Below are 16,875 nucleotides of genomic sequence, written 5' to 3'. Positions count from 1 at the left end.
TCCAAGATCCGTGGTTCGAATAGTCAAAAAAGCCTTCAGATCTGTGTCAGAAACTGGAGTAGCTCACTCCTTATCACATACATATAAGCCAAAAACCATGCATAGCTGAAAAGAAATTCTCTCTTTATCACACATACATTCAAACCTTGTGTATACATTCTATTTCATCTCTACACCAAACTCGCATCTTTTATAAAAGCCATCCTGAAGCAAACAAAACCACTCTTCACCACACCCCACGAGAAACAGACACAATGCAACCTCCACAGAAACAAATACGACGTGATCTACTAGAAACGCAATGTAAACCAGAAAGAAATCTTCACTCGAACAAATAACATAACAATTGGTAGAAAATAAAAGCAAGCAAAGAATTCTACCAGAGAATTAAATTTTCACGTCATGGAAAAGTGTGGTAGACTAATACATAAATCGGTGAGGAATATCCAGTCCCGTCCAGTATCGTCGATGCAAAGCAAAATAGAAAATTACCCCACACACCAGCCACAGACTTGTTGACGAATGGTTGAGCTAAGGATGTCAGAAAAGAAAAAGAAAGGATTACTAGAAATGTTAAATAGAAACGTGTTCGTGATAAGAAAGGTGAGGAAAGTTTAAAAGGATGCAGCCGTCTACCGTACTGTGATGGATTAATCGGTGTGAGGGAGAGAGGTTGGAGTTTTTTTTTTCATATCCGATAGGTGAGGTGATGATAAATGTTGCGGTGAAGAAGAAACATTTTTCGGAGGATAATAATAAACTCACGTGGTGGGTGCAGTTGACAGATGAATGTTCTAGGTCTGCGTGGATTGGGACTTAGGTAGGTGTTAAAACCGTGCGCTTGGGACTAAAGATGCACAGAGCTGAGGATGGATGGAATGGAGAAAGGGGATATTGGGATTGGATTGGATTGGGGATTTGATGTTTATGGGTTAGGGAAATGGGGAGATGGAGATAGAGATGGAGATGGAGATGATGGGGAGTGAGGTGAATGTGAAGTAGTCAGGTTGGTGGAAGGGATGGGCGAAGAAGGGGGGTTAGGATGTAATGATTGATATTTGATATGATGTTTGATATAATGCTCGATATGAAGATGTAATATTTGACATGATGTTCGATATTTGATATAATGCTCGATATAATGCTCGATATAATGCTCGATATAATGCTCGATATAATGCTCGATATAATGCTCGATATAATGCTCGATATAATGCTTGATATCATATTCGATATGATGTTAGACGTGGTATGTAATGTTCGATGAATGGTGGATAACATTGCAAATGCAAAGATGTGAATGCTGTGCTCGTTCAGATTGCTGCTGTGTACGATATGATATGTGCGTGATCTTGGATGAATGTAATGTACCGAATGAACAAGACAAGGGGAGAGAAGACGATAGAGAAGGATGCTTATGTTGTCCATTCGGAGTCAATCCCGTGTGATACTTGTTGGCAATGTACACCTAGGCCGAGAGATTGAAGATTAAGTTATCAACCAATCTAGAACATTTATAGATTGACTAGGTGAGGTGGGAGGTGATAAGTATCTTCTAAATCCTAATTAAACCCCCGAGCAAGCATCACGGAAGATTATTCATATTATGGCCGACACTAAGGAAAATCAGAAATATTGCTGGCTCCTTTTCGCGTGTCTTCTCCTTCATCGTCGTGGTCTGATGTGCCAATGATGGTCAACACATCGATAAAAGATACCAAATACCAGATTGTAGATACCAGTACCTAGATACGACACCCTAACACTTGATCTGTTGGCGGGTATGTGGCCTGTTTTAATTGTCCTTGGTGAATGCCTCCCTCGTACCTACCCAAGCACGTACATACAGGAAACCCACATTCACACATGCAATATGCACTGAGCAGTGCTAGTATCGGAGACCTGGGCAGTATCAATATCGGAGGATCTCTGTGACATGATCCAATCATTAACCCGGGATAGTCTTCATATCGCACCAATTCCAAGCTGGGAAGGATGCTCCATACCCCTCCACCGCCCCTCCACTCCCACTTGGAAAGGTCTTTGGCCTCATATCGTTAGTAATGAACAACTAGGGAGTTATCTCTGGATGGATGAATTGGATAGTGCAGGAGTGCAGGAAGGAGATGCGATTATTACCTGCTTGTGTGTACCTAGGTAATGTCACTCCCGTTCCTTGGAAATACACCCAAGCTATCTATCGAGGGAGGTAGGTAAACTCTATTCTGCTCTAACAAGTAACAAGTAACAAGTAGCGAGCTAGCACTTTACTCCTTTTACCCTTTTTCCCTTCCCCCTTCTTTCCTTTAAACTTTCGCTTCAAACCCTTCCTGTCTTCCCATCTCTCGTCTTCCCGTCTTCACATCGCAAAATAGTATCAATACCATCAATATCACATACATCCTTCCAAAGACCGAAATTGGACGAGACAGAGAGAATCTATAATTATTTATACATTATTTACGAAGATCTCTCATATCATTCGTCAATACGTCTTAACTTTAATTACGTCACATATTTGTACGACCTGAGCTTTTGCTCCGGCAAATCTGCAACTTGGTGGGTTGTTTCCATCAGAAATCAGAAATTTTGGGGATAGAATATTCCAAGGTGTGCCATGAATCCCAATTCCCATATTCCATTCATTCCAAGATTTTCTATATTGCGCTCTTCCCTCATTCCAACCACTTCACCCACGTTCCTACCCGAAAGGATATAAACCAAGCAAAATCTGTCCAAAGACAAAAAAGACAACAGTCAGATTGGGACCGAGATACTTTGTTGTCTTTGCTTATCCATTCTGCCAAAATTGAATTGGGAGATTTGGGAGAGTCATTCAAAGTCTCACAAACACAATACTACCCCTCCATTCACATAATTCTCCCGCCAAAAAAAAAGAACCTGCCTACCATTCAGCTCCTCTTTTTTGTTTCCAAAGATTCACCCTGTTTTAAATCGATTGATGACCTTTTCTTTTATAAATACCTTCAATACAATTCCGACATCAACTTTTACTTATCATTCATCATGGCAGAGAACACAAGAGATTCGTCAAGCTCAGGCTTCACCGAGTCATCAGCAGCTGCTACCCCTCCACCACAAAGACCAGCGGTTCTCAAGAAACAGATTACTCGACACCCAGCTTTAAGTCCATCAATTACGAACGTTCCAGTCACCCCGGGTGGTTATTTGGGGGCATACGAAAAGATTCAAGCCGAAGATAAATCCATCGAGATCGACGAGCAAAACTATTTCACTCAAGGCTTTAACCAATCTTCCATCATGGCAGAATCTCCATCCGATGCCGAGACTGGCACATTATCAAATCAAGAAGTTCTTCGCAGAATGAGTTTAGCTCCTGGTCGCGAGAGACAAAATTCCTTATCGGATCTTGATCCACGAGCGGCGCATCCTTCATTGGGTTTGACGGGAGGAATCATTTCTGCGACTTTTTGTATACAACAATCTTTGATGTACAGGAAAGGCTCAGATTGGGTGAGTGCGGAGATACTTTTCCTCGAGAATTTTGATACTAACAATCGCATAGACTTGGTCGCAAAGACATGGCGGATCCTCGCAATTCGACTCCTTCAGATATCTTGCATCCGAAAAATCGCCATGGCATCATACACTGGTTGGCTGGACTGGAGAAATCAACCCGGTCGAGGATCTCACCCCTCCAGATACTCCTCCCCTTGGAGGTCACCCTATACAATCGCAACCTCCACAGAATAGAGTTCCTTTCAATAAGAGCTCTGCGCCAATTCCAGTTGATGGCGTTACTATGCCTCCAACACCACCAGAAACCGATGGATTATTTGTTACAAGTGAGGATAGACAACGACTGGAAAGACAACTCGCAAATCAATCACATGGAAAAATAGTCCCAGTTTGGTTGTGTGATGATGCAGATACTAGTGAAGACGGAAGCGTTTGTTTGAAAGACCAATCAAGATGGAGACGATTCGCCGAACATGAATTATATACTCTATTCCATTACAAACAACACGAACCTACGAATGGCCGACAAGAACGACAATCATGGGCGGATTATTATCGAATGAATCAAAAATTCGCAAACCGAATCCTCGAAATTTACAAACCTGGCGACGTTGTTATGGTTCACGATTATCATCTTTTACTTCTTCCCAGCATGTTGAGACAACGAGTTCCACATATGAGCATTGTCTTCTATCTACATATCCCATTCCCCAGTAGCGAGTTTCTCCGCTGTTTACCGAGAAGAAAGGAGATACTAGAGGGTGTTTTGAGCGCAAATTTGGTTGGATTACAATCATTTAGTTATACGCGACACTTTAATTCCTGTTGTACTCGAATTCTGGGATTTCCATCTACGAGCGCCGGTGTCGAAGCATACGGTGCAAGATGTGATGTAGCAGCTTTCCCCATTGGAATCGATGCGCGAAATGTTGAAAAGCTCGCTTTCGATGATCCTGCTGTTGATGAAAAGGTCGCTGCATTGAAGAAGTTGTATGCTGGCAAAAAAATCATTGTCGGTAGAGATCGTCTTGATAGTGTTAGAGGTGTTGCACAAAAGCTCATGGCCTTTGAACGCTTCTTGGAAAATTTTCCAGAATGGCGTGAGAAGGTTGTTTTGGTACAAGTTACCAGTCCAACTAGTGTTGAAGAAGAAAGAGAGGATTCTGGAAACAAGATTGCAGCCAACGTTGCCGAACTTGTTGCGAAGATCAATGGTCTGTATGGTTCTTTGAGTTTCTCACCCGTCCAACATTACCCTCAATATCTCTCCCAAGAAGAGTATCTCGCTCTCCTTCGTGTTGCAGATGTTGGCTTAATCACTAGTGTACGTGATGGTATGAACACAACAAGTTTGGAGTATGTGGTTTGTCAGAGAGAGAATCATGGTCCTTTGATTATCTCTGAATTCTCTGGATCGGCTGCTGTCTTGGATGCAGCCATTCACATTAATCCGTGGGATTTTAACACTGTTGCCGAAAACATTCGACTTGCTTTGGAACTGCCCCCTTCCAAAAAAGCAGAACTTCACGGAAAGTTATCCGAGTACATCTTCAGTAATGATATCACAACCTGGACGAAGAGTCTCATTCGAACATTAATCACAAAAATTGGTTCCAACAGTCACGCATTTGCAACACCCTTGTTGGATAAGACTTCTTTGTTGATTCAATACAAAGCCGCCAATAAGAGATTATTCATGTTCGATTATGATGGTACTCTTACTCCGATTGTTAGAGATCCCGCTGCAGCTTTACCTTCTGATAAATTATACCGAACCCTGAAAGCACTCGCCTCCGATCCTAAGAACGCCATTTGGATTATTAGTGGTAGAGATCAAGAATTCTTGGGACAACATTTGGGACATATTCCAGAATTAGGATTCAGTGCTGAACATGGTAGTTTTATGCGTCATCCAGGTAGTCAAGAATGGGAAAACCTTGCCGAACAATTCGATATGGGTTGGCAAAAGGAGGTTATGGAATGTTTCCAGAAATATACCGAGAAAACTCCAGGTTAGTAATATTTCTATTCAATAGATTTTTTGGAATTTCTAGCTAACCAAACTAGGCTCTTTCATTGAACGCAAACGTTGCGCTTTGACATGGCATTATCGTCCTTCAAACCCAGAATTGGGTGAACGCATGTCTCGTGAATGTCAAAAGGAACTCATGGCCACTGTTGGTAAAGCTTGGGACGTCGAAGTCATGACTGGTAAAGCAAATCTCGAAGTTCGTCCTACTTTCATCAACAAAGGATCAATCGCCAAACGTCTTGTTGATGCTTATGGAAAAGAAGTGGGACAAGCTCCTGAATTCACATTTTGTGCAGGTGATGACACGACAGATGAAGATATGTTTAGATCTCTAAACAACAGTGAATTGGATGTAAATCATGTTTTTACCGTCACTGTGGGCGCATCAAGCAAACCAACATTGGCTACATGGCATCTTTTGGAACCGTCGGATGTTATTAGTAGCATTGCACTTCTTGGGGGAGGCGATACAAATGTAGCGGATTTAGGACCGGTTAGTGTCATTGAAGGGAAAGCCCGAGAGGATATGATGGGGAAGTTGGAGGCATTGGATATGATTCCTGGAGCACCTAGTACAGGTGAAGGAAGATAGGTTGTCGTGTCAGGTGCAAGGGAAGGATTGTTGGGTTTGAATCTTTTTGAGGTATGGGCATAGCGTCGGATCGGATAGGTCTTAGAAGGAATTATGAATAGTTAGAAGGATTATGAAATGGATGATAGGTTGATTGGGGGTAGATTTGGCAATTGGGGAAGTGGGGATACATGGACATAGGATAGGATAGAGCGTTGTGACGAGATACGATACGATGCGCTGTGAATAGGGTGATGGGATCTTTCAGCATGCGGATACCGAATAGAATCAGCAGATGAGTATACATACCGGGTGTATAGGTTGATGCAATGAGGGATTTTAATTATTTAAGTAAATACTTTGATGATAGAATTTTTATATTTACCAAGTTGTGGTTAGATGAATTTGTTGATTTTGCATTGGGGAAATTTTGTGTGTAACTTGTTGTTAGTAGCTAAGCTAAGCTAGTATGATTCTTTTGTACCTATCTATTGAACAGGAGATAAGAGGAGATGGGATATTTGATGATTAGGTAGGTAGGTAGGTAGGTAGGTAGGTAGGTAGGTAGGTAGGTAGGTAGGTAGGTTGGTAGGTTGGTAGGTTGGTAGGTTGGTAGGTTGGTAGGTTGGTAGGTTGGTAGGTAGCTGTGGGTGGTTATAGAGGTTATGAAGGTTGGTTATGTGTGGGTATGGATAATTATATATGGTTATATGTAGTTATATATGGTTATATGTAGCTATATGTGGTTATATGTGGTTATGTATAGTGATGAAGAGATAAAGGGTATTATGTTTTTCTGGGTTGAGGGAGATGGAGTAGTGAGTGATGAGAGGGGAGGGAAGAGAGCGGGAATAGGGAGAGAGGGAGAGAGAGATCGAGAGGCAGTAGTATATCATATCAAAAGAGTATAGTTGATTGAAAAAGTGATCTACTGAAAGAGAGTGAGTGATAAGTTAAAGAGAAGTGGCTTGGTGTTTGGAGATCTGGATGATTGTCTCTTGCTAGGGAGTTGGAGATGGAGGTAGAGGTAGAGAATCGATGGTTGATTTATGGATAGATTAGATTTTAGGATTGATTTCCTTTCTTTTCTTTTTCTTTTCTTTTCTTTTCTTTTCTTTTCTTTTCTTTTCTTTTCTTTTCTTTTCTTTTCTTGAGAGATAGGATTGGAAAGGGAAGAGGGGATGTTGGTTTGAAGGAGGAGAAGAGAAGAGGGTGTGTGTATGTGTATGTGTGTGTATGCGTGTGTATGTGTGTGTATGTATGGGCCACTCCTTTAGATTAGATTGGATTGGATTAGATTGGAGAGAGGAGGAAAGGAAAGGAAAAGGAAAGGAAAGGAAAAGGAGATGTGAGATGTAATTCTGATTGATATGTGATATGCTTGAGATGTTGAGAATGGGTAGATGAGATGGTGGTTGGGGTGGGGTTTACTTTTCTTTACTTTTGGGGGGAGATGGAATTGGGGGAAGAAGAGAGGGTACTTTGGCTTTTGGGGGAGGCAGTGGAGGTGTGGTATATGATTGTAAATACTCAGTAATGTTGGAACAAAATCGAAAGTGTCTCAACCACATGTAACGAACAAATGAGATAGATCCGTGGCTGTGCTGTGCTGTGCTGAGTTACTGGGTGGGTATCGTGTTGGGATGGAGGTAATCTATCTGGTTCCTATAAGTCATGAGTTCGGATTTTCTCGGATTCGGTAGGTGATATGTGGGAATCGTTGGGGGAGTTTTTTTCTTGGTTGTGAGAAGTTGTTGTGGGTGGTGTTGGTGTGAATTGTGGTATTTTTTCATGAATACCTTGGCATCTTTTTGTTATAGCTAGTTTGGAATTTTGATATTTTGCTGTATGCTTTTGTTCGGAAGAGTGATGATTAAATTATATATAATATGAGTCGGGAAAACATATCAAAGGTTGTAGGGAAAGATGGTGTGGGCTTTGAGTTGGTGAGGAGGGGATCTGGGTTGTGGGTTTGTATGATTGGTGTGATGTGTAGCGGTGGGTAGAATGGGATGGGATTGAGGTGTGAATAGAGTGGTTCTGTATGTGATGAGGTGAGATAGGGGGGAGGAGGGGAGAGGTCTTTGGCGAGAGGAAGGGAAAGAGAGGAGGGGGTGACGTGAGATGGAGTTGGTGGGATTTGAGACTGAGGAAATAATGTATAAGATGATGAATATGAACAAGTGAAAATGTTAAACAGAAAGTAAACATATCTACCTATCTATTCAGTATCTAGATATCACACCCTCCATCTTCATTGCAGTTGTATATAAACTCTGTACTTGAGATTTGGAATTGATTCAATAAATTCAGTCCACCGAGTCCTCTTCCAAGTCCAGAAAGATTATTCTTTACAGCTGAACTCAGCTTGCAATATCGCGTCCTGCGATAAATTGTGTGATTCTCCTAATTAGCCACGATGGGGACAAGTTATATTCGGTGGGTGATGCGTGAATTTTTGTTGTCATTTCTCGCGGTGGCTTTATTGTCAATGGTGTTTTAATTGTTTCACTGTCGTTGTAATCAATCTGGATTTTGGGGGTATGATGACTATGCTTGCTTTTGCAGAATAGGGGCCGATTAACTTCTTTGTTTATTTTGTTTGAGGCATTTCGAGGGCACCAGGAACACCCTATGGAAATAACGCAACAGACGAGATGGTTGGTTTGGATTTTGGAAGGATAGTGAGGAGGTGATGGGTTCTATACCTAGCTCGATACTGTAAAAATCCAGAATACGGGTAGCAAGTCCGAAGGAAGGGTGGAGAGTGAATGATTAGGTAGGCACCTACGTAGTAGATAATTATTCCGAGTAAAATCGGTAGATAATAGGTATTGAATTACTCCATTCGCAGTTGGTCCACAGCTGACATGTTGAACCCTTTTGGGCGAATGGTAATTCATGAAGTGCGCTATCTTTTCGAATAGAAAAATCTCAAGATGTGCATATATAAGAGGCCCGAGTAACGAAACTTGAGATCTGCAACTCCGAGGTCACAAGCATGAAGAGGGTGCTCTATTTGATAGGTGGTAAAAACTGCATTTAAGACTACTTCTGATTCGTGAAATGTTCGTGACCCCTAGGGACTCTTTCATACTCTTGGGAGTAGTATCTTGGTATGTTCACTGTCATTCTATAACAGTCATCTTGTATCTTTTACTATCATTTTATGCGTTCATTATTGTTTGATTCGCATCAACTGTCATGATACAATCTAACTTCTATCAAGAGAAATAAGAAAACTGATACCGTTGAACTTCAATCTTAGGGACGTTTCTAAGCGAAGCATAAGAGAGCGCCATACTGATATGACCATCCTGTGTAGCAAGCATATAAACTGTAATTTTGTCTAACCATATTGCATAGATGGGTTCAGCGACTTTTATAGCCTACTCCAATTTTCTAGTTCCTTTCAATTCACCGTATCACTTCTTGATCTACTTTCCGAATTCATGTGAAAGTTGAGATATCAGATGCTAGTAGCATTTGTTGCACAGAGATCTTTCTATTCTATTCTTGGTGAGACTCTTCACAAATCCTGCGCGAATGAGAGTTTAATGTGCCAATTACCTCTCTATTCAACATATTACACGAAATCTTGCCATTATTTTCTTTATGGGACACAACCTTTCCAGAAAAGACCGCGGAAATTGAGTCAGTGACTTAATCATGTCCTGATATCGACGAAAATACAGGTGGTGGTATGTTGGGAGATTGCTCATTGCAGTATCTGGATACATTGGAGAGGCGCAGGAGATGCAAGGACTAAGGATGAAGTGTGGTCACTAGCTGGATGTCGAATGCTTGTACCATTGAGCAAGAGTAAAAAGGTAGATGGCCCATGTAAACTCATGGGCGGAGTTCGTATCCCGGAAATCATGCAAGGAAAGAGGTCAGGTGGGAGTAGAAGGGTTGAAGATAAGTTTGAGATGGATTCTATTTACTATGTAAGTCTCTTTGAACTTATGTGATTATCTATACCCACATTTTGAGATGAGTATGTATCTTGTTCTAAATTCGATTCGGTAGATCTTGTTTTTCGATCTTGTAGCAAGCTATCAACTCACTAGCCAGTACCAGTTCCCGTTAGTAATATGCACAAATTTCCATAAATAATTTCGAAATTGTTTCCTCCTCTTTTCTTGATATCCTTTGCACATTCAGTCCTACATTATCATCTTCACACATAATATTCTACTTGAAACAAAAATCAAAATACAATCAGAACTAACTGCTATCAACTACAATATTACAATGGTCGATATGACAAGAATGCAAAAAGCGAGTTTTATCGTGTTGTCTGATACACACGATTACCAATTTCGCGATAATGCATCAAGCAAGTTACAGCTCCTCGTTCCAAAAGTCGATGTTCTTCTCCACTGTGGAGATTTAACACATGTTGGAGGTATTCCCGTCTTCAAGAAAGCACTTAAAATGCTCAGAAACTTTGATACAGAGCTTAAACTAGTCATCGCAGGAAATCATAATTTAGAGCTCGATGAAGGATGGTACAAAGCACACCCCGAGGAAGACGAGGACTACCTTGACGATCATGCACGAGCCATGGAGGTGATGAAGGGGCAATTAGCGAAAGAAGCGGGGGTTACTTATTTGGAGGAAGGAACACACACTTTCAATCTTCAAAGTGGTGCGACATTTAAAATCTACGCTTCTCCATACCAACCCGAATTCGTTGATTACGCATTCCCTTGCGAACGTAACAAAGATCGTTTCAATGTATCTGGGGAAACTGCAGAGGGTGCCATTTCTATCGCTGAGAATCCTATCCCGGCTGGTGTGCATATTGTCATGACCCACGGACCACCAAAGGGCTTTCGCGTTGAGAACTTAGGCTGCGAGAATACCCTTCGCGCAGTCCAACGTGTGAAGCCTTTGATGCATTGCTTTGGTCATATTCATGAGGGGTATGGTGCGAATAAAATCGTGTGGGAGGATGATGAGAAGAAAGCAGAGGATGATATGGTCAACGAGTATCCACAAGCTATGAACTTGCATATTGAGTCTGGCAAAGAAACTCTTATGATTAATGCGGCGATTCTGGATGATGAACATCAGCCTACCAATGCTCCCTGGATTATCAACTTGGACTTGCCTTCTTCGTAGCCCAACATATTCCGCGTCCATTCGACTTATCGATGACAAGAATGGTGTTTTTAAAGAGAACGGGGTATCCAATAGTCCTAACTGCAGTTCAACGACATAACATTTTGAAGGTCTAAAAGCAGATAGAAATTCGAAAACAGTTCAATACTGTAATCAAATTCAGTATCTCAAATGACATGAATATTTTAATTGGTTTGGGGATTTGATATTCTTTGTTGCTGGACTACAATTTGGACTATTAAACACTCTGAAAGAGAAAATCTGGATCAATTCAAGCTATGCGACAAATATCGTCATTTCAATTTTGCGGATGTGTTAGCCCCTTTTCTCCCATAACCCGATATTTCCTATCTGATATATACGTTATTATACTTTGACAACCCGTCAGAGTTACGGTTCAATGTTATTACACTGTCAAAGCAATTCAATTATCTAATATTTCAGTCTAATGGCACTAGAAAGCGAGACTTGACTCTGATGTCTGGAATTCATAGGACAATGGTCACATGTCTTGCTTCGTGCCGAAATTGTACTACAGTTGCTATTTATTTAATGGAGACTGAGTGCTTTCTGTGTATCTGGATTGCACTCTGCTTCCGTCATTCTTAAGGTTGTCGAAACTGAAAGGATTGGAAAGATCAATAACCTACCTCAAGATATGTTGTTCACATCTGAACAATGATTAGGCCTTTGGACAAAGGCGATAGTGAAAGTATGACATGCAAGTTATTGTATTTGAGACAAACTCTGTGGCACAAGTCCTAGTACGACTTCACAACTTAACAAATGCCATCCTGTGTTGCGTCGCAATTACAATGCGATTTGTAATTCTAGGCTGAGCTCAGACATATCAAATGAATGAGACAGTGATCGAAATATTCAGATACAAGAAAGGCTATACCCTATTCTTATCTTCATTTCTTTCTCTAAATATTGCCCTGCTTCCATCTCAAAATGTTGCTCTTGAAAATCTTTGCATTCATCATCACTTCAAGTTCAGTTGAAGCATCTGGGGGAGATCATCATGGCCGTCCCTTCCCCGACCATCTCCACCTTCCTTACGCCCCCCGCCAACTTTTCCAAGACCTCATCCCAGAAACCCTTCTATCCCTGGATCAATAGTCGATCTCGGTTACGAACTTCATCAAGCCATCGCCAATGTCAGTACCCCTTATTCATTCCCATTCGGACCAGGGTATCCGATAGCCTGGACTACACTCCAACAATATGAGGGTTTGAATGTCTAAAAGCAGTCAGAGATCTCAAAATAGTTCAATATTCCAATCATATTGAACATCTCAAATGTTCTAATTGCCTTGAGGATTTGACAATCTTCTTTGTCGGACTGCAGTTTGGACTATTGAACACCCTACCCTTTCCCATGCTCTTACTAACCAAATCCCCATGTAGTCCACTGGCCACTACAACAATTTCAGCAATATTCCCTACGCTATTCCACCTCTCTAAGATCTTCGATTTCCAAAACCTCTTCCTATAAATAGTACTTCTTCACATATCAATGATGGTTCCATCGGACATATATGTCCACAAGCTCGTCCAGATTGGACAGTGAAAGAAGGAGATCCAAATCGCGGCTTCATTGGACCTGAGTTTGCAGTTTATAAAGATGGTATTGTGATTCTTGGATCGAAAGAAAATGGAAGTATGATTGTACCGGAAGGAGAAGTTAGGGTAGAGGAGGATAGGTGGGTTGATCAAGGAACGAGAGAGAGACGTAAGTGGTGGGGTGAAGCGCGATATTGGGATGGATATGAGGGAGGTGATGAGAACGGGGATGGTAATGAAGACGGCGGGAATGAAAACGGCGGGAATGAAGACAATGGAAATGAAAACGATGGAGACAACAACGAAGATGACGGAAACGAGGATAATGATGATCAAGACAACGAGGACGACGATACACAGTCCAGTCTCAGAGTCTACATATCTCACAAAACAATCCCACGCCCATTAAGGAACTGGAAAAATAAACTCTCTTCATCTCAGCTTCAAAACACCGACTCCATCACACCCACATTTTCTCACATCTTCAAAATCAGGAACGATGGTAAGAAAGCGGAATGGCATGCGGAGTGGATATCTAATTGGATGGATAATAGTGACAAGGCTTTCAAAGATGCTAAGGGAAGTGATAATAAAGGAAAGGATAGTGAGATTGAAGAGAAAGAAGAGTTGAGATAATGCTGGAGGTTGGACTTCGGGAGTTTCAGAGATCAGTTACTTCACAACAGAGTTTGTTCTATTATATCTTGAATTTGGATCTTCAATTCACTCGACTAATATCGTAAACGAGATATTGTGAATAGGAGAGTAATTCCCATCATCATTTGCTAAGTACCTGGATTGGTACATGTTGCATTCTCCCACTCGTTTATCATGATATTGAGCTATTCGAACGACAATTTAATAAGCAATCGACCCTGATTGTTCAAAACTATAACAAACATTAAGATGGTTTAAAACACTCTGCCCGTTTGAAATAGTACAATACAATGGCATCATTTCTCCCCGCCAATCTTTACTTACCAAGTCACGGAAGCATCAACCGTAGTCTGACACGAAAATCAAGAGATTTCATCCTAGAATCACTCTCCCTCCATCTCCAAACCCCTTGGTAAGACATGCCTACGCTCGAATTTCGCTTGAAGCCCAATCTACAAACCCGTTCTCCCCACACCAATTAGAGATAGAACCCTCAACCTCGATGCAATCAACTCTTTCAACACCTTCTCCGATCACTCTATCAACATCAGGAATTTCTCCTGCTGACCACAGCCATCATGCGCCATACCCATACTCATATGCAAACCCACGCAAAAATACAACCTCACCTCAGCACGCTCTCATCTCGTGGTCCCAATGCACCCAAGCATTCATACCTACCTACACACATATATACATACATGCATACCACTCTGTTCACGAATTCCAAATCCATCGCTAAACCCATGAAAAATATCACAAACAAAAACAAGTCCATAGACAGCGTCGCAAATATCCACATCATCTCGTGTTATAACTATTATCGCACTCCAATCCATCATGGATAGATAGATAGATATATGAACATCAAGTTTCAACGAGATGTTTTCCCAGTTTCTCACTATATACCGTATCATAACGAAATACATCCAACCATGCAACCAACTATCCAACCTCCCATCCACCCTCTCACACCCAACCCTTCAAATTCCCAGCCCCCCAAGAAAGCAAAAGATCGCCACCATTCTCATATCCACATACCCACTTACCCCTCCTTTCCCTTCCATCCTCCCAAATCCATATAAACAAACCCAAACCACTCATCGCACCTCCATCTCCACTTCTCTGCATAAGCACAGATACACATCCCGACTCCGATCCCATGCCATCCAATCCACCTCTCTTCTCTTTTCCCTTGCCCGAACTCTGATGTTCGTATCTGGGGCGGAATCTTTTGTGTAGAATCTTATCCTATTACATGTTAGCTTTCCCGCAGCCCCGTTTTAATGCTTATGAATATCATTCATGTCATTCATGTCAAGATAAAGAATCATTGACTAGAAATTCTCGCATACATGTCGAAGGATACATTCCCACTACCCAGTTTTCTAAGTAACTACTTATCTACCTATTACTAAATATGTAGCTCCGCCGTTGAGCCGAACGATGATCATAAATAAGCTTATACGTTATAAACGCGATTCGATCGAGACTCTACGGATGCATACAACCCATCGTATTGGTATCCATCCATCTATCTCAATATGGATCCCCATCCCAGAAGTTTCATACATGATTCCCATCTTTATCAATCTATGATTTTCCATACATAGATGGAGATAGAGATGGAGATGCACGAAGACGAAAATCATCCAGCATGCAATCTCCCGCCTACGCAATTATCTCATCATACATACGGTACAGCTTTCTTCTTCCAGCTTCATTCATGCCTAACTGTGAATCCTCAAACCTGTCCCTTCCCTTCTTAACCCTCTTTTCTATTTCCTACTTGCCTTATCACTTCATCTCTATGCCCATCTGTTTCGTACTTATCTGCTTGCTTTCTCACTTCCCTCTCCCCCTCAACCTCAACTTCAAATACAAACCTCCCGCACACTCTCACACCCCTTACACACGCACCAACCCCTCACCAGTTCATCAAATTCCAACTCTCCCCGCCCCCTCACACCTTCATCCTCTCCACTCTCACTCTTACTCCCTCCCACTCTCCACCCTCCCCTCATGCCCCTCACACCCCACCAATCAAATCCACTCTTCCAAACCCAAACCCGAATCCAAACCCACGTACCCCTCACACATACAAATCTGAAACATATCCTCTCGCAACCAACCATCCATCCATTTTTCTAAAATCCTCCCACCTCCTCGTATCTCCTCTTACTTCCCTTTGCGGAACTTACATCTATAATCTTTGCATTGCAAACCAAGGAAATGAGAAAATGAGACAATAAGCCTGTGCATCTCAAAGCTCATGCTCTAGTTAGCCCAGCCACCGGTTCGCATAGTAATGGCATAGTAATGGCATAGTAATGGAATGGTAAAACCTACCAACCTACGTCCAGGATCCTTCCCCATCAATCAACAAAACACCATACACATACACACACCAGACTGTCCCTCTCCCATCCCCCTCCCATCGCATGATCTCAGCATGATCTCAGCATCTCAGCATCTCATCCCGTCTAACCCCGATATCTTCATTCATCTCCAATCCCCATCTCCAATCTCCACCTCTAACCCCCCTCTCCAATTCCCATCTTCCCTCCATCAATCTTCATTTCACATCCCCTCGCCATCTCACCATCTTCCATCCCATCCAACACCTACCCACCTACCCACCCATCCAACTCAAACTCCTACGTCACGAACACTCCCCTCCCCTCACAATCACTCTAATCCCCAGCCAGTACTCTGATCCCGTTCCCCCCATCCCCCTCCCCTCACCCCCTCAAAAAAAAAAAAAAAAAAAAAAAAAAAAAAAAGCAAAACCCGCAATCGCAAAAGCACAACCCGCAAAAGCAAATCCCCCCAAAAGTGAAAACAGCGAGGTTGGGATGTACGTATCCATAAAGCACATGCACAAAGCACATCCACATTCACAAACCAGGTACACTTTAGATTTCACAATTCACCATTCACAAATCACAAGCACGCATCCAAGCACATTCATTCACAAAGCACAATCCACACATTAAATTCCAGACCAGCACTCGTGAAGTTCAAAAATATAAGTAAACCACAACTCACCCATACGTAGGGATCCACAAACCACTATTCATAACCTTGAGACCTAAAAATACCTACATCTATGTACCTACGAAGTAGGTATGCATAAAATCTTTCTTTCCTTCTTTCTTTCTTCCTTCCATGCAGATACCTACCATCATCATGTAAGACGGATAATAGCATAAGACAGGTGTGCATGAAATAGTATAATACAAGGTAAGTTACCTTGGTGGATATATCCTATATCGATCCACACACATACATACACACTCTCTCTCCCATGAACAATCAATCCCATCTATTCACAAATAACTCCGAACCCGAAAGCACCACACACACGCGCGCGCGCACTTATCCCCCATCCACCCATTTCCCAGATAAGACAAGACAAGAC

The 16,875-nt window shown here is 41.9% G+C and overlaps 3 protein-coding genes across 3 annotated transcripts; all 3 read left to right on the top strand.

Moving 5' to 3' along the window:
* Positions 1 to 3,027: 3,027 nt before the first annotated feature.
* Bfra_004694 (putative glycosyltransferase family 20 protein) lies at positions 3,028 to 6,125 on the top strand (the record flags this gene model as incomplete). The annotated part of the gene is made up of 3 exons (XM_037335091.1): positions 3,028 to 3,495; positions 3,548 to 5,513; positions 5,569 to 6,125. 3 exons carry the CDS (start codon positions 3,028 to 3,030, stop codon positions 6,123 to 6,125), a joined length of 2,991 nt encoding a protein of 996 aa, XP_037193625.1.
* Positions 6,126 to 10,358: 4,233 nt separating this feature from the next.
* Bfra_004693 (putative ser thr protein phosphatase family protein) lies at positions 10,359 to 11,231 on the top strand (the record flags this gene model as incomplete). Its single annotated transcript, XM_037335090.1, has 1 exon — positions 10,359 to 11,231. One exon carries the CDS (start codon positions 10,359 to 10,361, stop codon positions 11,229 to 11,231), a length of 873 nt encoding a protein of 290 aa, XP_037193624.1.
* A 954-nt stretch (positions 11,232 to 12,185) lies between these two features.
* Positions 12,186 to 13,433, top strand: Bfra_004692 (putative carboxylesterase family protein; the record flags this gene model as incomplete). The annotated part of the gene is made up of 2 exons (XM_037335089.1): positions 12,186 to 12,352; positions 12,734 to 13,433. 2 exons carry the CDS (start codon positions 12,186 to 12,188, stop codon positions 13,431 to 13,433), a joined length of 867 nt encoding a protein of 288 aa, XP_037193623.1.
* Between the last annotated feature and the right edge of the window lie 3,442 nt (positions 13,434 to 16,875).

This window comes from Botrytis fragariae, assembly GCF_013461495.1.
Source record: "Botrytis fragariae strain BVB16 chromosome Unknown tig00000050, whole genome shotgun sequence".
Lineage (NCBI taxonomy): Eukaryota > Fungi > Ascomycota > Leotiomycetes > Helotiales > Sclerotiniaceae > Botrytis > Botrytis fragariae.
The sequence above is the reverse complement of the archived record's forward strand: the minus strand, read 5'-3'. Positions and strand labels throughout refer to the sequence as shown.